Here is an 18,316-nt window from a genome sequence, read left to right as displayed (position 1 = left end):
TTGCAACCAGCGGAGTAAAACCATACGCACTCATCCCAACGACAGCGCGAGACAACTGAAGCCGCCATTGTCACGTGGCCTTCACCCTTCAGTCACGTGGTACATCTTGCGTCTTCTGGACTGCTGCTTGTTCCGACAGGAGTTGTCAAACAATAAAGAAAAATATGGTCCAAAAATAGATTTATTATGATTATGGGATGGAAGCTTAGGAAATGCAATATTTGTTTAATTAATTGTTGTTCAGCAGTTGTGGGTCTCACATAACGTGTATATATATATACATTATGAATCCAGATGTCGCACGGTTCATTTGGGCCACAGCTTCAAGACTCCCGTGTGGATGTCAATCCTGTCAATCACATGATGTCATACCTGTCAATCACATGAAATCGTAATAAATACAATCTGTGTCTAATTCTGAGGAAAAGCCCGATATGTTTCACATTTATAACAAACTGTCGCAGACAGTCATGGAAGATCCCATCAAATTCAACCATATTTTACTACCGCTTCCAATACCAGGTCGTTGTTTTGTCATTCCATGCGCTGCTTAAACAGCTTTAAAACAAAGTCAGATGGATATAAGATAAAGAATGATCACACACTTTCATGATTAAAGCTTCCAATAGACTCCGTATTGAACAGAAGCCCTCGAATAGTTTCAACTAATGTCCATCCTCCAATAATTCTCATCTCAAGTTTGGTTGACACATGTCATCGGTTCCCAATTGCGCAGATCGATGCTCATGCTGTTGATCACTGGATTGTCTGGTCCAGACTCGATTATTTACAGACCGCCGCCATATAGCTTGAATATTGCTGAGTGCGGCGTAAAATTAAACTCACTCACTCATCTCAAGTTATACTAGCAATTGTTTGATTGTCCTGCAACAAACGACATGTTTATGCCATAAAGGATTATTGTTGAATGTCACCTTTGAAGATACGACGCAGCATGGCCTACAAACTCTGTTTGAGGATGCACATAATCGCATAGAAACAAGCTATGACTTCTTTTGACATTTAAACAAATTAAAAATGACCCTCTAACATGTGCACATCGCTTGGACATTGGTTTAACATCTTTGTTTCAATGAATATGGTCCAAAACGTTGCTTTGAACCAGCCCCACGTGCTAAAATAATTGCGACATTATTGACCATATCGTACACATGTCAATATATACACATTATTCAATGTTCAGCTATTATTTACATGGGTTGTTGTGGTGCTTTACAGTAAGTCTTGCGAAGCCGGAGATGGGTAAGGGATGAATTCGTCCCCCTCAGGAACACAATTTATTTGTTTCTATGAAATGGCTGATAGTATTAATTTTAAACATATAGTTTTGTTTTACAGACCCTTACAGAATGTTCAGCATGTCCGATAAAAATAGCCAATAAAACAGCCCCGGTATATCATACATACATTGATACCAAACATTTCATGATGTAGGATTATCCAGTAAAAATATGATTGAAACGGTATTATTTTTGTTGTAAAGTAACTTGTAGCGTAGTTTCAGCGAAGAAATTACTCGGTGATGTATTCTGTTCCATATGACCACACCAGTGAAAATTATACGTCAGTAAACCTTGTGTTGCGTAATTTGTTTGCATGAGTATTTGTCTTAACGACGACGTGCTATTGCTGAGCCGATCTAGCCAGGACTGAGAAGGTGTGTAAAGATTGTGTGGATTCTATTTGTTCATTATGCAATTAACAGTCACTTCCTACTGCGGATCATCCTCGTTTATCCAGTGCTTTACGTCTCCTTTCTGATCAAGCGTCCGTGACCTTTATGCTATATATGTTTCTTAAAACGTGCAACCGCACGCGAAACGGCGAGACGAAAACTGGTGATGACGCTACTTGTTTTAATCCTACAGTGTAAGGTGATTGGACGCCTATTTATAGAGTTATTCAAGTCGACCTCAAAGCGAGGCTAAGGTGGTGAATGGTTCAGGGTACTTACTTCCTAGGAAAAACGTCTGGCGGATATTTATGTAGGACACTCTTAACCCTAGGCGATAATAATGGAGCGAATTCCGTGGTTAAGAACTATACGTCTTATTAATATATTTAATCTCGGGGTGTGTTCGAGGCCCGATGTTTAATAGAGGGAATATATGTGTATAAAATGAAACAACAGTGCATGTGAATTACATTACAATGACCGGTCCCTCTATATGAGGGGTAGTCGGGTAATGGAGGATGGATGTAGGGCATGTGTGCAGCACCAACAGTGCATGTGAATTACATTATAATGACTGGTCCCTCTATATGAGGGGTAGTCGGGTAATGAAGGATGGCTGTAGTGCACGTGTGCAGCACCAACAGTGCATGTGAATTACATTACAATGACTGGTCACTCTATGTAAGCGGCACGTTCAGGTAATAGAGGAATGTCCATATTTGGTTTTTGGTCTGGTTGACGCAGGGCTCGAGGGAGAGGGTTGGGGTCTTGTTCCCCGACGACGACAGACACAGCCCCGACTTCACGTGTTTCACCATACAGTCCTCCTGGATAACACAATGTGAGTGAGGTGAGGTGAGGTGAGGTGAGGTGGAGGTGGAGGTGAGGTGAGGTGAGTTTAGGTTTACGCCGCACTCAGCAATATCCCAGCTATATGGCGGCGGTCTGTAAATAATCGAGTCTGGACCAGACAATCCAGTGATCAACAGCATGAGCATCGATCTGCGCAATTGGGAACCGATGACATGTGTCAACCAAGTCAGCAGCCTGACCACCCGATCCCGTTAGTCGCCTCTTACGACAAGGATAGTCGCCTTTATGGCAAGCGTGGGTTGCTGAAGACCTATTCTACCCCGGATCTTCACGGGTCTGAGGTGGAGTGAGGCGAGTGGTGAGTGAGTGAGTGAGTGAGTGAGTGAGTGATTGAATGAGTGAGTGAAAGTGGGTTTGTGGATGGATGAATGAGTGTATGTGGGTTTTGGTTGAGTGAGTTTCATATATAAACAACAAATAAACAGAAGTACACATTTGAAACTTCGATTTGACTGAAACATAATGATACGACAATATACTGAAAACATTCGCCGAAACACTGCCAAGTTAAAGCCTTAAAACCCATCTATGATACCAGTACCAACCACATCCATGACTGATGGGAGCTAAATTAGAGAAAAAAGAGAGAACTAAAACAAACCTAACAAACAGAACATCTATATTCAATAGTAATGTGTTTAATAGTGGTATAATTGTGTTTAACAGAGGTATAATTGTGTTTAATAGAGGTATAATTGTGTTTAATAGAGGTATAATTGTGTTTTGGACTGAAGTGGGCAGAATTTCGACAGAACCCTGAAGATCCGGGTTAGAATTGGTGTTCAGTAACCCATGCTTGTCGTAAAGGCGACTAGCGGGATCGGGTGGTCAGGCTCGCTGACTTGGTTGACAAATATCATCGTATCCCAATTGAGTAGATCGATGCTCATGTTGTCTGATCCAGACTCGATTGATTTACAGACCGCCGCCATATAGCTGGAATATTGCGAAGTGCGGCGTAAAACTAACCTCACTCACTCAGTGTTTCGACAACTGTTTTCAACACACTGACGTTTCCATAAAGAGTATGTTTCGGACACATTCAATTTACATGCTTTTTCTTGTAACGTGCCATTCAGTCAATCATAACACACAAAATATAGTAATGCTTCTAACACAACAATAACCGATTAGAATTTTAATGGAAAGTATTTTGAAATGAATTTAAAACATGGAAATATTTTATCGTCGGTAAGCCATGGTGCTGTTGTTGGCGCTCTGTACCTTATTAGGGGCGGCTGGGTAGCCTCGTTCGCTCGTCACGGCGAGAACCTGGGTTCTATTCCCCACATGGGTACAATGTGTGATACCCATTTCTTGTGTCCCCCGCCGTGATATTGCTGGAATATTGCCCAAAGCGGCGTAAAAGTATAAACTCACTCACTCACACACTGTACCTTATTATAGTCCCACTTGGTAGTATCCAAGTCGAGGCGGCAGTCGACCATGGTGAGGGGCGAGTTGTTCCCGCCGTCACTGTTCAGACAGTACTCCTCTTGTCGGATGGTCTTGTCGAACGTGTAAGAAAATGTCTGAAAGAACATTTAAAAAGAGACATCCATAAGTGATTCAAGGGGTCGCGACCGCCTCCGTGGTGTAATGGTTAGAGCGTCCGCCCGGAGAGAGGAAGGTCGCGGGTTCGATCCCCGACCGGGTCATACCAAAAGACGTTAAAATATGGTACTTGTTGGTCCCTGCCTGGCGCTCGGCATTAATGGGTACAACAAGGACTGGTCGGCTCGGAGTCAGTATAATGTGTCTGAGTGGGGTATTCATGCTTCACTGCGGCATGATATATCAGTGGGCTAGCACTATAAAACCAGCTTAAGTCTGGGCTAGTACAAGCAGCCGCACATGCACATACACACGCATGCACGTCGTCATATGAGCGAAATATTCTCAAGCACGACGTTAAACCCAATTCCACCATTCAAGGGGTCGCTGTAGGCTTCTTACAGGATGAACATTAACCAAGAAAGCCCACAAGCCTTAATGGCGATAACATACAGACATTCCCGTCAACACTCTTCCTGCCCACAGATTAGTTTTAACATTAACAAAACACGTTGGTGCTTTTCATTTCAGTTTAGAGCTTAAAAGTCGCTTTAAATTGCTTCAGTTACACCATCTGTGTCGGTTTAATGTTGTGTGTGTTCTTTTATGCCGCACTCAGCAATATTTCAGCTATAGTAGGGTTGTCTAAAAATATTCGAGCCTGGACCAGACAATCCAGTGATCAACAGCATGAGCATCTCTCTACGCAATTGGGAAACGATGACATGTGTCAAACAAGTCAGCGAGCCTGACCACCCGATTCCGATAGTCGCCTCTTACGACAAACATGGATTTCTCATGACCAAATCTAAATCAGCTCTTTAAAGGTAGGTGATATTATCTACCACTAACATGACGATTGGCATGGCTCCCACGACCGAAAGCTATGAATACAAAATGCCATATTGCTTAGTCTCTGAATATATATAATTTTGACAGTAACGAATAACCCAATTTAAATTGAAAAGAAGCCCAGTGATGAGATGAGAAATCCTGAACCTGGGGAAATCTAGACTTGCTTCATTTAGGGCTTTAGCATTGCAGGGAGGGTTTGGCAGTATGGAAAATAATATGGATCACGGATAGTGGTACTAGCCCACTGTGTGTAATAGCTAACTCAATCACAGTGTACTGACTCAGCGCCACACAGTTCGAGTTATCTCCCCTTATAGCCGAGCGCCAGAGTAAAAACAAGTACCATCTTTAAACGTCTTTTGGTCTGACACGAGCGGGAATCGAACCGTCAACCTTCCAGGTAGACACTTTATCCACCCAACCACGCATCAGTTGAACATCAGTTGGACGTGGCACTAAGGATATATGTAGACAATCTAACCGATGACGACTTGAGCTCTTTATGTTCCACACTACACCATTTATGTTAAGGCATTCCGTTTGTATCCACCATTCTACCTTGTATCATGTATGTGCATCCAAGTATCCCTATGTGGCGTTGAGCAGTATACACCTACCTGGTCCATGTTCCCGCTGTGGTCACAAATGACCTTTGACACGGCGTCCCCTAATTTGGGCAGGTCTGTGGTCTTGGTGGGAGGTATTGACAGGCACATCTCGGTGAAGGGGTTCCGAACCTAGAAGCAATGGAAACTGTCATCAGCAACACCGATATCAATGTAATATATATATATTAATATTTATCTATTAATATAAATAGAGTTAAAAACAAGTGTTTTGGTTTGTTGTTTAACGCCGCACTCAGCAATATTCCAGCTATATGGTGGCGGTCTGTAAATAATCGAGTCTGGACCAGAGAATCCAGTGATCAACATCATGCGCATCGATCTACGCAATTGGGATGCGATGACATGACATTGTGTCAACCAAGTCAGCGAGTCTGACAACCCGATCCGGTTAGTCGCCTTTTACGACAAGCAGTTGTTCCTGAACACCAATTCTAACCCGGATCTTCACGGGTTTTTGAGTTTTGTCTTTCGACCTGGACTCTTGCCTGCAGATGAATTAGTGGCATTGATTATAGGGGAAATGAAACCTCCCTCCCATCCCGCCCCTACACACATAAGCACGCTCGCCCGAAGCAACACACACACACGCACGCACACGCGCACTCACATGCACACAACCCCCGCACCCCACCCCACACACACATGCACAATAACACACGCACGCACACGCACGCACACACACACACGCACGCACGCACGCACACACACACACACACACACACACACACACACACACACACACACACACTATTAAACCACAAACATTCTCAGGCCTACTACCAATCGCCTGGGATACATTCTGACCAGGAAGCACCAATTCAAACGTTATGGATCCAACGCTCTCGCCTAAACCCTCGTGGTCCTTTAATTAATGGAGAGGGGGGTTGTGGTTGATACCAATTACCAATGTTATTACGGTACGGCAGCACGCGATCATGTCAGTCAATAATGTGATCTCTCGATCTCAATGACAATCAGCTCAAAATGCAATTATGTGGCACTTGGGAACGCGAAAGAAACCAACGAGTCCGCGATGTTTCCGACGCATGAGGAGCAGAAGGGTAGCCAAGTAGTAAAAGCGTTCGCTCGTCACGCTGAAGACCCGGTTTCCATTCCCCTCATGGGTACGACATGTGCTGTAAATTTCCGGCGATAATCCTGGAATATTGCTAAATGAAGTGTAAAACCATACTCACTCACTACTGATGTGAGCGAGTGAGTTTGGGTTTTACGCGGCTTCATGCTTCTGGCAATATCAAGGCGGGGACACCAGAAATGGGCTTCAAACATTGTACCCAAGTGGGGAATCAAACCCGGTTTTCGCCGTGAGGAACGAATGCTTTAACTACCCCACCGCCCCACTACTGATGTGTATGAATGTACTTACGACACCCCACGCGTACACGTTTTCGTCCGGCATGAACTTCTCTGGGTAGACGTAGTCCACGTACCAGCCGAAGCTGTTGCACTTCTGCCGCGACTGCAGTAGGTGTTCCTGGGCGAAGTCTCCGCCCCACGGCTGTGACTGGAAACACATAAGTGAGTGAGTGAGTTTAGTTTTACGCCATTTTTAGCAATATTCCAGCAATATCACGGCGGGGGAAAACACATAAAGGTCCTTGAACACCTGCACTGCTCGACTCACTAAGTCACAATGCCAGCATCTTGTCATAAGCGACCGGACGGGACGCTAGACGCCTATTCACACCCTGGGCCCTATACAGAGGGATGGTTCTCCAGTACATATGGAGCACCCATGTACCAGGATGAACCTCCGGTACATGTAGAGAACTTCTCAAAAGGATATACTTCCGGCACATGTAGGGTTCTTTATCACCAGGATATTCTACCGGTACAGGTTGGGTCCCTTCTCACCAGGATATACTTCCGGTACATAAAGGACCCTTCTCACCAGGATATACTTCCGGTACATATAGGACCCTTCTCACCAGGATATACTTCCGGTACATATAGGACCCTTCTCACCAGGATATACTTCCGGTACATAAAGGACCCTTCTCACCAGGATATACTTCCGGTACATATAGGACCCTTCTCACCAGGATATACTTCCGGTACATATAGGACCCTTCTCAGGATATACTTCCGGTACATATACTTCCGGTACATATAGGACCCTTCTCACCTTGATATACTTCCGGTACATATAGGACCCTTCTCACCAGGATATACTTCCGGTACATACAGGACCCTTCTCACAAGGATATACTTCCGGTACATACAGGGTCCATTCTCATTAGGTAATTTTGCGGTAATTTTGCGGTGTATTCTCGTCAGGATATAATCAAAAGTTTACATGGAACCTCAAATTGACCAGGATATATTGAACATCGCTTACCAAAATTTACATTCTTAAATTGTCAACCGCTTTGGTCACGTGGACAAGGCATCAGAATCTGTATCCGGTACAAGCGCGGGTCCTACTCACCAGAGTGTACTTCCGGTACATGTAGGCAATTACTCACCAGGATGTACTTCCGGTACATGTAGGCCATTACTCACCAGGGTGTACTTCCGGTACATGTAGGCCATTACTCACCAGGATGTACTTCCGGTACATGTAGGCCATTACTCACCAGGATGTACTTCCGGTACATGTAGGCCATTACTCACCAGGGTGTACTTCCGGTACATGTAGGCCATTACTCACCAGGGTGTACTTCCGGTACATGTAGGCCATTACTCACCAGGATGTACTTCCGGTACATGTAGAAGAGCCGTCGGTACTCATCCATCCACACCTCCGCCACCTGTATCAACGCCTTCTCCTCCGTCTCTGTGCTCACTGAAACACCAACAGCAACTTGTGGGTTGATTAACTCTCAGTTGTACCGTTACAATACATATTGATAACTATAGAATCTTTGGGTTTTCATTTAAACATGAACAAAATCGTATAATTTTTAAATATTCCATACAAACATTTACAAATATAGCGATCAGGTGAGTAAACATGAACTAAGGTGAGCTCTCTAAATGTCCGTTATACACCATGTGTATATCTAAAGCCTGCCTGTTTCCCAGAATGGAGCAGTTTAATCCCTTCCTTGATCTCAATACTCTATGTCCGTTATCTCTTTGGGTCAGTTCATATCACAGGTAAATGCCTGTGTGTTGTTTTAACTGTAGTGGCATGTAGGAGGTTATCAAATACAGCGACGATACCCGGTATTCGCGAAAGGGTGTGTAAATCCTCCCCAAATCTGGTATTGTCACAAACACATGCAAAGTCAAGCCAATTGAGCGAGTGAACTAGTGTTCCAGTTTTTTCAGTTTTTGTGACTGTAATGTTGCTTTGGGGGCGGGGGGTAACCTAGTGGTTAAAGCATTCGCTCGTCACGCCGAAGACCCGGGATCGATTCCCCTCATGGGTACAATGTGTGAAGCCCATTTCTGGTTTCCCCCGCCGTGATATTGCTTGAATATTGCTAAAAGCAGCGTAAAACTAAACACACTCACTGTAATGCTGCTTTGCACTTTGTTATGAATACTTTGCGCTCGACGCAATACCCCTTAGAGAGAATTACGAAGAGCAAGGCTCTCATTTAACCTGTCTCATGAAATTTCCCTTATAAGTATAAGCAAAGGTATACTAAGTGAGATTCACCTACGTTTATTGTATGCGTCCTGCGGATGCGCCAGATGTGCCACCCGAGAACAGGGGTATATTAGCAGGAACCCTCCACACATCCAGGTCTGTAACAAACACCGTTGTATCACGTCGAGTGAGTGAGTGAGTATGGTTTTACGCAGCTTTTAGCAATATTCCAACAATATCACGGCGAGGGACACCCGAAATGGGGTTCACACATTGTACCCATGTGGGGAATCGAACTCGGGTCTTCAGCGGGACGAGCAGACGCTTTAACAACTAGGCTAACTCACTGACCCCAGTCATGTTGTTATAAAACCATACAGATATTATATCGTGTATACAAACCAAGGGGCATTAACAAGGAAACTGGGATTCGAACCCATGTGGCCAGGCTCAATGTGCAAACTACTCGAACTATTTCTACGATATACTTAGGGACGATGAGGTAGCCTAGAGGTTAAAGCGTTCGCTCGTCACACCGAATACCCGGGTTCGAATCCCCACATGGTTACAATGTGTGAATCCATTTTCTGGTGTCCCCTGCCGTGATATTGCTGTAATATTGCGTCGTAAAACCCTTTTCACTCACTGATATACGGCATAAATAACACGAAAGAAAACTAACACAATTTAGAATTAGAAGTATTTTAGTATTTCTTAGACAAAATCATTTTTAAATTACTTCTTCGATACGAGTGCAATTTCAATCTGATTCTACCTTATATGAGAACTCCAACTCCACGCCGCGCGTGCGCATCTCAGACAGGAAGCCACCAATAGACATGAAGAACTTAGCTGCCACCGCAAACACATCTCCAGATATTATAGGTGTTCTAGAAAACGGCAAAAACGGATATTTTTTACTGAACACTTGCACGGATACCGTGTATAATACTCAAGTCCTTACTTGGTCCCATCTGCCTATACTCCAGACTGACGATCTTAGGACATCTTCACTAAGACGGCTCATATATTACGTGAACCGTCAATGTCTGTGATACAGTTGTTGCATTGTGCGACCGGGACTACTTATAAGTAAGGGTTTTAGGCCGATGTCTATATTTGTTAACGGTGAAAATCCCTTGTATCGCAGTTCTCCTGACATGAACGAGTCAAAATGACTGTTTAGGTATATTATAACTACGCCACCTGGCAACTGTGGCTGAAACCCCGTGATGAAAACGACTCCAGGTAAAGCAGAGGCTGATAACATGAACAACCATTACATCCGTTGACGTCTGTTGAGAAACAATAATTACAATCGAATCTATCCGCCTGAATTTCGTCAGTTACAAGCATTTGTTTGTTTGATGTTTACTTGTTGAGGGTTGATGACGATGATGCTTTTATGGAGAAGCATGCATGCATGCACGCACGCACACAAAATATGAACAGAGTAAGTGATGTCCTTTACACGCAGAAACAAGGAAGGAAGTTATATTGACTTTTTCTGCTGGGTAGACATTGCAGTGACACATACTTGGCCAGCAAAGTATTCATAATCAGTGTTTTCTGTAGTTACCGGTAACCAATGGGCATACAAAGCATATCGATCCCTCGATTCATTCATAAGTTGATAAGAGGAGGTAATTCGAATATTACTTCCGGTCTTCCTGTTCGACTGCCGACAGAGCTCTCCATGAAATTTGAAGCCATGGTCGAAATTCGAAAATATTAGCGATGGGGAGGTATTTGAATTCGAACAAAATTTGATTTAAGGATTGTAATTCGAAGAATACTTAATGGCTTCTATATGTGACTTGCAGTCCTTTTTTCGAATTCTGACAGCAGTTTCCATGAGATCTAGAATCACAGATTATTATTTGGACATCAGCTGAAAAGATTATATAGGGGAGGTAACTCGAATATTACTTAATTGGTTCTGTGGGTGACCTCCGGGCTTTCTTTTCGGCTTCCGACAAAGGCCTCCACGACATCGCAATTTTCCAGAAGATGCCACCAGTTCGCTCGGTCGGTGATTCCGTATGCGCGAGGGTGTCTGTAGCTATCTTGTCCTCCACTGGGACGGCAACGATGTTCGGGTGATGACCTATCGCCTGGAGAAGAGGTTCGAGCCTGGAAAACAAGCCAACAAAAATCTGTTTTCGTTGCTCTTATGAGGTGCTGTGGTATGGTAGATTTTAGTTTGTTTTGAGCTTACTCATGTTTATCGAGGATAAAACATCATCAATAATCACGATCTAACTTCAAATATCTGTTTAAGAAAACAAATGTAGAAATGGTCTTGAAGGAAATATAAAACTCAGAATGAAGCTATATGACAGCGGACGGAACTTGATCAAAATCACACAAGAAAGTACAAGCCCACAAATGGTGATAAGTTTCTCGTTTCCAATCTCTTCATAACGCTTGTACAGGCCCCAGATCTCCTAATGGTGTAATTTCCGACGTTACAGAATAATGTACTCACTCACTCAAACTACTTTACTTTACTTCCATCAGCGTATTATACTGAAGGCAAGAAATGTCAATACTATCAAGACAACATCGGAAAAGGCGTTCAGGGGAACTTGGAACTAAATCTGTTTGTCATGCTATTTGTTTTTGTTGTTTGTTATTTGCTAATAAACAAAGGTTGCTGCTTCTCCAGGAAAAAGAAACCATCCGGCCTTACCATCCATCTCCAACCTCGCAATGCGGGTCTAAGAACACCAGCACGTCCCCTCTGGCTTCCTCTGCCCCTTGTGACCGAGCCTCATACAGTCCATGAAGGGCGTTATGGGAGATAACTCTCACTGGGCCCTCTGGCCAGTATTTCTGCACGGCATTTATAATCTCTGTTAACCCTGTTATCAGAAAAACTCAATGTTATGTATGTTTTGGTTACATTATACCACTGGACAGAAGTTAATGACATGGAAAATGGCGTGAAAAGTTAATTATGAAAGCGAGTGAGTGAATATGGTTTTACGCGGCTTTAAGCAATATTCCACCGACATCACGGCTGAGGTTACCAGAAATGGGCTTCACACATTGTACACATGTGGGGAATCGAACCCGGGTCTTCGGCGTGATGAGCAAACGCTTTAACCTCTAGGCTACCCCTCCGCCTATATTACGAAAGAATGGGGTGGTCCATATTTTCTTATAAGTATATATGCTTAAGCTGTACCTGTCATCTACGCGGCTCTTAGATTCCTCTCACAAAGGCTACCCGTTTACATTACGGAAGTAAATTGAAGTCACAGCCTATGCATGTCAACATGACCTTATTTCATGGGTTGGTGCTCATGATGTCAATCATTGTAATGTCTGCTCAAGACTTGATTACGTCTCATGTAGCTGGAATATTGTCGAGTGCGGCGTAAAACAGCAAACAGCGTTATCTACTTCAACAAGGGGTTCATATTGTGAGTATAGATGGTGTGGCAACGGAGCACCAAGACCTAACCTTCACAGAGAGGAAAATGAAACCAAATAGCTTGTGCTACATGTTATGTACATAACTGGCAAATTCATGGCAAAATGTTAAAATGATTTCTGTTAAAAAGAAAGCATTATAGATATCGTTCAGGCATTGTACATAGTAAAACAAATTGTATTCTCGTATCCCAATTGCGAAATTCGATGCTCATGCTGTTGATCACCGGGTTGTCTGGTCCAGACTAAACAATACAGACCGTTATAGCTGGAGTATTGCTGAGTACGGCGTTAAACAATAAACCAACCAACCAGTATATTGAATTCCTGTGTTCCCGTTTCTCCTCACTTTCTCTCATCACTAAGTCTTGCAAAAATATCAGGGGAAAGTGTATATTCTACACCTGAGCTGGGTTCATTTCCACGTTTTTCTTTAGGGCCTGGGAGACAGATACAAGTGTAAGGTGTGAGAAGGACATTTCGTTTCTAAGATTACCCCGTGTGTTGGATTGCCCTGTGCTTGGGTGAAAAGAATCGCGTTTTCCACGTCACGGAGACGACGTCACTGACGTCGTTAACATCGAGAACGTCATCTTAGTTCAATGTGTCTATTCTTGCTGTGCTATTGCTAAATATTGCTGAAGTAGGGAATACCCCATGTCGTGTCTCGGCGTGGTGTCATCCGCCGGGATATTGCTGGAATATTGCTCAAACTCACTCACTCACTGTCTGTTGCTCACCTGTAGTTTTACCAAACGGGACAAGCAGCACCTCTTTCAGGTAACGTGGTGGCGACCTGTTGACAACGCTGTGGAGGGTTCGCATCAACACGGAGAAGGCCTCAACGTCGTAGGCGACGATGACGCTGGCAGAAGGAAGAGCTCCGTACCTCAGCACCATGCAGCTTAAATGAAAGATGTATACACGTGTATCAAGTATACCTACTGTTATATACAATCTGATCAAGTGATATGAGTTGGGAGATGCGGGCTTGTGTTATAACAAAATCGATAAAAAAAAACTAGAATAAAAAAAATAAATACGGTAATTGTTTGGGACATGCTTGATATTCTGAAATTTCGAATATATTTCGGCTTTACGCTTCAGAGAAAGAAATGTATCTTAAAAGTAGAAAATTAGTTAGCCCCTACATTTAAAATTGTAATTAAAAAAATAGATGACACTTTTTGTTCCTTTACCTGTGCGTGTTCTAAATATGCTTTCTGACGAGAACGAAAGTAGTATTTTTATCATTACCAGCAAAATTCAACCTGTTTTACAGTAAATGAAACCTGATTCTCTTAACAGCACAATACGAAACCAATCCCAAATCAATTCGCGCATTTCTTTTCATACGCCTCAATAAAGAGTTCCTACTGTTGTGTGTGCAAACATTACAACAGCTAACCTAACGATCCTTTTTAAGTTGAAAATGTCTTCTCCGAATGGTTATTCAAGAGATAGTTGTTAGTAAGCAGAGCAATTAAAAGTCAATCATCGACGCTCTTTCAACTTCGGACCTAAAGCCGTCAGCTGGGTACTCACGCTGACCGTATCCCTTCTGCGCAAACAAAGTAGTTCGGATTCCTTGATCTATCAGCTGAATTTACTTCCTGTGCCTACCATTTTGGTAAAAGGAAATCAATGGATCGGAGTTCATGTTTACTGTACGACATCATACTGAAATAAGCGAAAACATAAACGACTGATATGATAATTAGTGTCAGCTTCGGAGGTCAAGGTCACCGGCAGAATAAGAAAAGACAGCAATGGTCTCCACGCCTAAGGCTGGAGATCAATGCGCCGTGTTATTGTTCACATTTTGGATGTTTGGGGTCACACATTCAGAAACCAGGCACAGTTCCACTGCGTTTTCGTGTACTTTGTGCCGGTAATATTCCTTCTGAGTGATGTGGTCGTGCGTATATGCACAAACATGTTCGGAAACTGCCACTCATTATCTTTGAAATCAATACCTATGTCACAGCCGCGCCAACAAACGTAATTCTAGATACCTGTCGAGATATGTAGTTTCATTTACCGCACAGAACCTTTTGTAATTGATACTTTGGGTATTATCTTTAAAAGATTGTTGGTTGCATGGCGCTCACAGGCACTGGTCTGTATCTGTAGTTAGTGAGTGAGTTAGTTTATAGCGCTTTTAGCAAGATTTCAGCAATTTACCATGTTAAGGCAGGGGACACCAGAAATGGGATTCACACATTGCACACATGTGGGGAATCGAAACCGGGTCTTAAGCGTGACGAGCGAACGATTTAACCACTAGACTACCTCACACACACACACACACACACACACACACACACACACACACACACACACACACACACACACACACACACACACACACACACACACACACACAAAAATATCTGTAATAAATTTGTACACAGCAAACGGATAAATTTTTATTGACAATTTGTATTACATCTTTTGTTAAATGGAAGCGTAATTTCTAAAGTTTTTAAGACCATAGAAAGGGGCAAGCATATCTTCTCACATAAAATCACAGCAAACGGATAATTTTTATTGACAATTTGTAATACGTCTTTTGTTAAATGGAAGCGTAATTTCTAAAGTTTTTAAGACCATAGAAAGGGGCAAGCATATCTTCTCACATAAAATCACAGCAAACGGATAATTTTATTGACAATTTGTAATACGTCTTTTGTTAAATGGAAGCGTAATTTCTAAAGTTTTTAAGACCATAGAAAGGGGCAAGCATATCTTCTCACATAAAATCACAGCAAACGGATAATTTTATTGACAATTTGTAATACGTCTTTTGTTAAATGGAAGCGTAATTTCTAAAGTTTTTAAGACCATAGAAAGGGGCAAGCATATCTTCTCACATAAAATCAATATCATAATCTCTCTCTGGTTATGGAAGCTGGACAACTGATCCTGGGTTCCGATCCACTAAGTGCTCGTAGCGTTGCGAGCTATCGTAACTGTATAGTCTGTTATAGGATTACGAATGACGCAGAGCTACGAACGCTTGGCGAATATTATCTCTGACCTTATAAACACTGTTATTATGTTTTATTACTGCCGTTGGATTTTGTACTGCACACTATTGAGTATTGCAGAAATTTGTATTGATTTGTAAACCTTGGTAATTTTATAATACAATTGTTAATAGCATAGATGCTTGCTGGTTTCATGTTGAAGTACTATAAGCGTAAATCGAACACTATCACATGGTTAAGTAATAAAACGTAGATCCAGATAAACAGTGTTCCAGCGAGAGCGTTTATGTCTGATTTTGGCAAGGTCATGGTTATCCAGTCAAAACGAAGGTCAAGGTTGTGACGTGACGTATGGAAGAAATATCCTCAACACAAAAAGAAACCTTACATATGTTACTTTATGTCCCAAATATACATCGCCCATATTAACTACCCTGTATTACACATTTTCAATATAATGCTTTTCTCTAAATGGTAAGTTTCTTTTTTTTGTTCAGTATATCTCACCATTTCTCTCCTCATCCGATGGATAATAAAGATATCTCACCTCTCATGCCGGAAGTCCTTAATGGTCCGGTCCACAGCAATGGCGTCACTAGCCAGGAGGTTTACAATTCCTTTGTTTTCGAAGGTATTCCCCGGGGGGTGATACGGCTCTCCCTGTTCCCCTGGGCCATTCCTGGCACCAGCACTCCGCTGATACTCGAGAAACCTCTTCTCCCGCTCAGTTGTGCCAACAATAGAGTCCCACACGTTGTTCGTGACGCTCAGAACGACACCGAGGACGATCACCGACAACAGCAGTGGCAGGATAACCATGTACAAAAATCTCCCCGAAATCGCCATCTTGGAAATTCAATGTAACGGAAGAAACACAGTCAAAATTTCGGATTTTCAAACTCGGATCAACGATTCTGTGACTGATTTCCATATAGCAGACACGAGTTTAATTCAAGCAGAATTAGACCGGCAACAGATATTGATTGAAATTCTTCATCCACGTTGTAAAATATCGTGTTTAAGTGACATACCGTGTAATGGTTTACATGTGACAACGTGGAGCTGTACAATGTACAGCAATTAGGAGGTTCAACATCATGGTTGAAGATGCAGGCTCTCATATAAACAAATCACCAACGTCCAACCTTCTCATACTCCCTGCACATCTATTGAACATTTAAAGTATAGATTCCCCGGTTTACCGTACACTTCACAAATATGGCGCCCCTTTATTGTTGTCATTGATTCAGCATGACAGAATCGAGATATATTACACAGCAACAGCTGTTGGTTCCATAAACGTGGTCTCTGGACACGCGACGGCTTGCGTCATCATCAACAAAGCGCACATGTGACAACTCTTGCTGACGTGACCACTTACTTGATGAATGTATGGAGATGAATGGGCAGGGAACACTGGGCGTTCTGCGGAGTGGACGTCGTGTCGTGAAAGGCGCCTCAATTTGAGTTGCGAGGTTCGAATCCAGGTTTGTCCTGATTATGTTTCTAATTTTGTCGTAACCATGCCACGGGGTTTCAGCAAACCCACACTCATGAGTGTTTGAGTGAGTAAGTATGGTCATACGCCACTTTTAGCAATATTCCAGCAATATCACGTCGAGGGACACCAGAAATGGGCTTCACACAGTGTACCCATGTGGGGAATCGAACCCTGGCCTTTGGGGAATCGAACCCTGGCCTTCGGCGTGACGAGCGAACGTTTTGACCACTAGGCTATCCACCGCCCCACTAGGGCTAAGGAGTGGGGAGATATCCCTCATGTATTGATATGTGAAGTCTAGTGGTTAAAGCTACGCCTCTACCCCTCCCTGTCCCATAGAAGCTACGGGATAGCTACGATAAAGGGTCGGTTAAAATTCATAAAAGGTGATATTATATGTGATGTTCATTCTCCATGACCAGTGATGAAACTAGCAAAGTTGGAATAGATCAACTCCCATTAAAGTTCATCCGTTTTAATAAAAAACATTTATTCCCCGACCCACACAAACAAAAACCCAAACTACCCCCCTCCCAAAAAAAAACCCAAACAAAACCAACAACAAAAAACCCAAACAAAAAACCCCAAAACAAATCCAAACAAACCAAAACAAAACAACAACAAAAAAACAACCAAAAACCAAAAACAACAAAATAATAAATAAACAAAAAACAAAATCAAAAACAAAACAAAAGCCCCCCCCAAAAAAAACCCAACAAACCAAAGCCCCCTGCAAACAACACAAAACCAAAAAAAACAACGATAAAAACTGAAACATACAAACAACATCAAAATGAACAAAACAATGGCAACAACACTAAAATAAAAGGAAAATAAAACAATAACCCTAGCAATCACCCAAACTAAATAAAAACAACAACAAAATAAACCCCCGATAAATACCTTTGGAGCGTAGTAAGTACGGTAAACGAAGCCATATTGTCATACAGTAATTAAACAGAAGAAGGCATGATCACAGTACCACGTTCCCCGCCAGATGGCGCACACACGGCGACAGAAGGACACGGTGCATAGCGACATATTTCCATGTGGACATTCTAATGTCAGATCTTCAGCTGATTTGCATGCAGCGAACAATCGTTATTATCACAACAGACACAATAGATGTTGGACCAAGGCAGTGTCGTGTAACAGCTTTCTTACTAAGTGAATGATAGGATGACGCGTAGCTTTGAATACAAACTTATCACCTGGCATTCA

General features: G+C 42.6%; 1 protein-coding gene across 1 annotated transcript; it reads right to left on the bottom strand.

Annotated features, from left to right (window-relative positions):
• Window positions 1-165: 165 nt before the first annotated feature.
• On the bottom strand, window positions 166-16,768 carry LOC124281118 (probable N-acetylgalactosaminyltransferase 9). Its single transcript, XM_046717133.1, has 11 exons — window positions 16,142-16,768; window positions 13,345-13,508; window positions 11,859-12,030; window positions 11,096-11,299; window positions 9,942-10,056; window positions 9,240-9,324; window positions 8,316-8,413; window positions 6,995-7,132; window positions 5,596-5,715; window positions 3,967-4,101; window positions 166-2,523 (listed from the first exon to the last, which is right to left on the bottom strand). The coding sequence occupies exons 1-11, from the start codon at window positions 16,438-16,440 to the stop codon at window positions 2,374-2,376; spliced, it is 1,680 nt and encodes a 559-aa protein (XP_046573089.1). The 5' UTR covers window positions 16,441-16,768; the 3' UTR covers window positions 166-2,373.
• Window positions 16,769-18,316: the final 1,548 nt, after the last annotated feature.

The sequence above is a fragment of the Haliotis rubra genome, unplaced genomic scaffold (genome assembly GCF_003918875.1).
Source record: "Haliotis rubra isolate DU_JTF1 unplaced genomic scaffold, ASM391887v1 Scf108, whole genome shotgun sequence".
NCBI classification, from domain to species: domain Eukaryota; kingdom Metazoa; phylum Mollusca; class Gastropoda; order Lepetellida; family Haliotidae; genus Haliotis; species Haliotis rubra.
This window is presented reverse-complemented; position numbering and strand designations above follow the sequence as displayed.

Coding starts and splice junctions, on each gene's coding strand:
- LOC124281118 (XM_046717133.1), bottom strand. CDS start 16,440: ATGGCGATTTCGGGGAGATTTTTGTACATGGTTATCCTGCCACTGCTG. Junction 7,133..8,315: donor TGTACCGGAAGTACATCCTG/GTGAGTAATGGC, acceptor ATGTGTTTCCAG/TCACAGCCGTGGGGCGGAGA. Junction 5,716..6,994: donor ACGTGTACGCGTGGGGTGTC/GTAAGTACATTC, acceptor CATTGCTTCTAG/GTTCGGAACCCCTTCACCGA.